This window comes from Aegilops tauschii, chromosome 2, assembly GCF_002575655.3.
Source record: "Aegilops tauschii subsp. strangulata cultivar AL8/78 chromosome 2, Aet v6.0, whole genome shotgun sequence".
NCBI lineage: Eukaryota > Viridiplantae > Streptophyta > Magnoliopsida > Poales > Poaceae > Aegilops > Aegilops tauschii.
In genome coordinates this window covers 381298940-381304184 of record NC_053036.3, presented here as the reverse complement: position 1 = coordinate 381304184, position 5245 = coordinate 381298940, and the positions used below count along the sequence as shown (strand labels likewise).

The 5245-nt window shown below is 44.8% G+C and overlaps 1 protein-coding gene across 1 annotated transcript; it reads right to left on the bottom strand.

Moving 5' to 3' along the window:
• Positions 1-216: 216 nt before the first annotated feature.
• Positions 217-3396, bottom strand: LOC109753169 (2-Cys peroxiredoxin BAS1, chloroplastic). Its single transcript, XM_020312092.4, has 7 exons — positions 3086-3396; positions 2921-2995; positions 2654-2735; positions 2503-2582; positions 1210-1335; positions 959-1072; positions 217-552 (listed from the first exon to the last, which is right to left on the bottom strand). The coding sequence occupies exons 1-7, from the start codon at positions 3266-3268 to the stop codon at positions 436-438; spliced, it is 777 nt and encodes a 258-aa protein (XP_020167681.1). The 5' UTR covers positions 3269-3396; the 3' UTR covers positions 217-435.
• Between the last annotated feature and the right edge of the window lie 1849 nt (positions 3397-5245).

The following is a 5245-nucleotide window of genomic DNA, read 5'->3' as shown; positions in this document are numbered from 1 at the left end:
GACAGAAAGAGATGAGCATGTCCGCCACTAAGAGCACAAAAAAAATTCTCAAGAAAAAAAACCTACTCCCTCCGATCCAAAATAAGTGTCGCAATTTTGAACTAGTTTTGAACTGGGGTTACACTCTTTATGGATCGGAGGTAGTAGCATTAACATTTCAATTTTACTACTTTAATTAGCTTCACAGCATCAAAATTTGTAACAGACAATGATCAATTCCAAATAAAGCCATTGGCTGGCATAAGATAAGATTTTATTTCCAATCTTGTATTGTTCTTTCCAAATTGGAGCAGGGAAGATCCACACACAGACAAACCCTTATTGTAGAAATTACAGAGTCAATTGTACGCATGATAACTACAACTCGGGTCACAAAAACACATGTAACCGAGAAACGGCCATGACAAAACTCGACAGCGAGTGCAAAGGACGCATCTAGATGGCAGCGAAGTACTCCTTGCTGCCCTTAGGATCAGGCTTCATCGACTTTTCCCCAGGTTTCCATCCTGCCGGGCAGACCTCGTCTGGGTTTTCTTGGACGTATTGCAGAGCCTGTCAATGAAGAAAAATGTTGATCAGGTTATACAAACTTGTATCGCCTTTTCTATCAAATACTCCCTCCGTCCGGAAATACTTGTCCGAGGAATGGATGTATCTAGATGTATTTTAGTTCTAGATACATCCATTTGTATCCATTTCTACGACAAGTATTTCCGGACGGAGGTAGTATTACAGTTTGCATTAATAGCTAACAGGTACTACTGAACCAAAACCACTAGATCGATACTACTGAACTAAAACCACATCACTTGTTTTTGGGACTGAGGGAGTATTAAATAACAATTAAAAAGCAGAAATTGGCATGCATCCTTACTCTGTCAGGTACTATATCAAAATTAAAGAAATGTCATGAAAATGCACTTTATTTAAGATGTTCTTTTTTCTCTTGTTATTCTACCTGAAGGGTTCTCAAGGTCTCATCCACACTGCGGCCAATACCAAGGTTGTTAATAGTGGAATGCTGAATCACACCCTCCTTGTCAATGATGAATAATCCTCTCAGAGCAATTCCCTGGTAAAAAATAACATTCAAGAACCTTATAAAACTTCACAACAAACAAGGAAAGGCATAATAAAAGCAAAATATCCAGGAGAAATGAGCAGTTCATATGAAACTAGCAGGTGGTCAAAAACAAACATCAGTAACACCTGATCAGGGATCAATACACCAAAAGACTTTGAGATTGATTTGGTGACATCAGAAACCAGTGGATACTTAAGATCACCAAGTCCACCAGATTTCCTCTCTGTCTGCACCCATGCAAGATGGGAAAACTGCAAGCAGAAAGCATTTCAAGTGTGAAGTTAGTAGGTGAAATCGATTAATATATGTCACAGTTACTTATCACTTCATAGAATAATTAAAGAGACTAATGACTATAAGGTTATAAAATGAGATGCTTGATGCAAAACCAGATCAAAACAAAAAGGACAGGGTAGCAATACTGTTTGCGCACCAGCCACTAGTTTTCTGGGTATAGGTTACAACGGTGCACTTTATAAGCAGAAGGGATACAAGAAAAAAAATGTGTTAGCCCTAAATCGTCCTCAATGGAGTTAGTGGGCATATCTAACACGTGGAATACAAAAAACTAGATCCATTTATCTGATTAATACAGATCATTCATTACTCTCCTACTCGCACAAGGCATAATTTACATCGCATATATTCATCCAAAAGAAAAGCTCCATCATTGTACCACTGCAATGTTAACTCTTACGTTCATCCTCAATGGAGTTAGTGAGCATATTTAGCACATGGAATGCAAAAATCTAGATCCATTTATCTGATTAATACAGATCATTCTTTACTCTCCTATTCACACAAGGCATAATTTACATTGCATATGTTCATCCAAAAGATATAACAAAACTCCAGCGTTGTGCCACTGCAATGTTAACTATTATGTTCATCCTCAATAGACCTACATTCATCCTCAATGGAGTTAGTGAGCATATTTAGCACGTGGAATAAAAAATATAGATCCATTTATCAGATTAATACGGATCATTACTTATTATCGTATTCGCATAAGGCATAATTTATGTTGCATCCCTGCATCCAAATGATATAACAAAGCTCCAACATTGTGAGACTGCAATGTTAACTCTTATGCTCCAAACGTGCCCAGATTCAATTTTCACATGAAGAAAGAACATGCATTCATTGACACAATCCAAACTTGGTGTTTCAGTTGATAGTGTGGGTCACCGAATAGCTGATTAACTGATTTATTGGCCGATTAACTGGAAAATTCGCCTATTTATCCCTACTCAGCACCCGACCAATATGGTACCAGTTAGGCGATGTCGGTATTCATTGACACAAAAGGATGAATACTTCACTATTAATTTCTAGATAAGGCACTTAATGCATGTCAGAGCTAGACGAATAGTTTCAAAAGAGCAGCTATGTGTCCAGATGGATGGAAAGTAACATACCACACTATCAACTGAAACACCAAGAATTTCAGTGTTTATCTTCTCGAACTCCTCATGTCTGTCGCTGAAAGCCGTAATCTCTGCAAATTTTGCATGTATGCGTTTTAGAAATGGATAGTTTCCGTCACAGAGCACAAGATGGTTAACGCACCAGTTGGGCAGACGAAGGTGAAGTCCAGAGGGTAGAAGAAAAGAATCACATACTTCTTCCCAATGTAATCAGATAGCTTGACCTGTATGTAGTTACACCAAAAGGACACCATTAAAAACATCACATCCCCGACCAAACATACAGCTGCAGCGTTAATGAACCGTGCACCAAAATCTGAATTATCAACCGGGCAGAGCACAGTTTTCCTCGTGTAAGCAAATTGGGTAAACAAACGCGCATGCGCAATGCAGTTGGTTACGGTCGTACGTTGATGAACTCCTGGTCGAACACGGCCTCTGCCGCGAAGTCCGGCGCCTTGTTCCCCACCAGCGGCAGGTCGTACTGCGGACACAGAGACGCATACACGCATGAAAATTCTACTCGCGGCACGTACCATGGCGAAAACAGATACCGAATCAAGGCGCAACAAACCTCGGCTGCGGCGCGGGCGACGAAGCTGCGGGCCCTGGCCGTCCTCGAGCCGGCGGCGGCGAGGCGGGAGGGCCTGGCGGCGGCGCGGGGAAACGACAGGCACTGCGGCACCCCGGCTGGCTTCGGGGACGCGACGAGCGCGGCGGCCGTGGACACGGTGGAGGCGGAGAAGGCGCACGCCATGGCCGCGGCTGTCAGGCGGGGAGTGCCGGGGAGGGGATTAGGTAGCCTCCAGATAGATAGGGTTCCCGAATATGAAGAGGCCGTTTAAGCAGAGGACGTGCCACTCCGCCAGTGGCTCTCCTCGCTGCCGCGTGAGGCTGGGCCGGGAATTCTGGAAGCTTCTTAGATCCATTCTAGGCCACGGCCCGGCGTGAAAAGCCCGTGTATGTAGCTTTCGCCCCAATAAGAGATCATCTCTAAGTTCTTTTTTTATGGTAATATGTGTCTCATTCATATCATAGAAATAAAGTATAAATCATGTAAGGACATGACAAAACTGAAAAGATAGCATAACGTTTCCGAGCTTGACATCAATGCCCGTCACCTGCCTCTGGCACCACCATAGCAGCCACCGAAAAAAAGAATGACGGATCACCTCCTTACCCGAGCTCAACGCGACTCCATCACTGATATGCAGCTTTGCGTACCTTCAAGGTGGCTCATCAAAAGTGAAGCCATTGTCTTTGAACGAATCAGGTCGGGGCAACACCCCGGACATGTCATCGAACTCCAGATCTCGCACCCCACCACGACTAAGACGCCGAAGGAGGAAACCATACCTATCATCCACGAACCACGAACCCAGCATATGTTCCGTCTTCCAGATGTCGTCGATGTAGACCACATTCTTCATCCACTCCTGAACTACCTCCCAAGCTCCACGTCGACGCTGGAACAAACGTCGTCGCAAAGGTGGAGCCCGAGGATACAGGTCCACCACGAGGATGTCGCCGCCACGTCATCCTTACTTGAACAGACTGGTTTCCAAATCCATCCCCAACCATAGGACGATGGCCTCCACAGGGAAGGATCGGAAGAATCTTTATCCAGCGCCGTCATCGTCACCGCCGAAGCCAAGACGATGAACAGTCTAAAAACCTAGACTACAAGGGAGTAAAAACTGGATCCCCCCCCACCACCACCACCGACGACCGAGGTCGCCGGCGGAGGGGAGCCGTCGGAGAACGGCGCTGAAAGGTGGGCTCTCCTGGCGGCGGCTAGGGTTCCAGCCATCAGGGAGGAGAGAAAAACGATCTACACGTAACCCGAACGTTGCCTTCGCCTCGCCTTCGCTTGATGCAACGACGATCATCTCGAGTTTGATGCCGAATATTCTTGCGGAGCCGGTGTACGAAAAGATCGCGGCAAGGGAACGGGGCCGTTACGCGTCGCGGCGCGGCGCATCGCGGCACGTTAGCGTGCCCTGGCCGCCAAATCAGACGGTGGGACGAGGGTCCTCGCGCCGCTAGAGGGTCCTCGGAAGAGTGAGGGTGTCAGGACGTGGAGAAATAACGCGAGGTCGTGTCATAGGCTCACGCTACGCCATTTTTTCTCGCTGCACAGTCACTGGACTCTTTTCGCACGGTATGGCCCTTCCTTCCGGACGCACTTAAACTGACCTCGAGCTCATGTGAGCTCGATGGGTGAACACTAAAATAAATAAATAAATAAAAATTCATTTTTTAGCCAACATTGACAAAATATTTTGCTTCCTAGCAAAATTTCAACATCGGATGACATTCGTGAAAATGTGGCAAAAAACAAAATTGATGCTCCAAATGTGGTAAAGCATTTTGGAGCATCAATTTCTTTTTTTTTGCCATGTCCTCCACTAATGCCATTTAGTAATGAAGCATTACAAGCAATGAAAACATTTTTCATTTTTTGCTAAAAATCAGAATTATTTGTAAAAAAATCTTTCAGTTTTACTGTGTACTCAAGCTCACATGTTTCAAACTCATGAAGAAGGTGTGCAAGAATGTTATGTCATGCATGACTAATACTAGTGGGGAAGCTCTCTTTACAAGTGTTCCCTCCATTGGGACTTCATGGATAAGCTTGTGACACCAAAAGTTAAAGGTGACATGGGTATCCGAGATTTGCACTCAATCTTGTGATGCTCGGAAAGCATGGCTAGCATCTTTTTATCGGCCAGAG

Excerpts from the sequence above, each read along its gene's own strand:
- LOC109753169 (XM_020312092.4), bottom strand. The coding sequence starts at position 3,268 with ATGGCGTGCGCCTTCTCCGCCTCCACCGTGTCCACGGCCGCCGCGCTC. Across the intron at positions 2,583-2,653 it reads CACCTTCGTCTGCCCAACTG|AGATTACGGCTTTCAGCGAC; the intron begins GTGCGTTAACCA and ends CAAAATTTGCAG. Across the intron at positions 1,336-2,502 it reads GTGTTTCAGTTGATAGTGTG|TTTTCCCATCTTGCATGGGT; the intron begins GTATGTTACTTT and ends TTCTGCTTGCAG.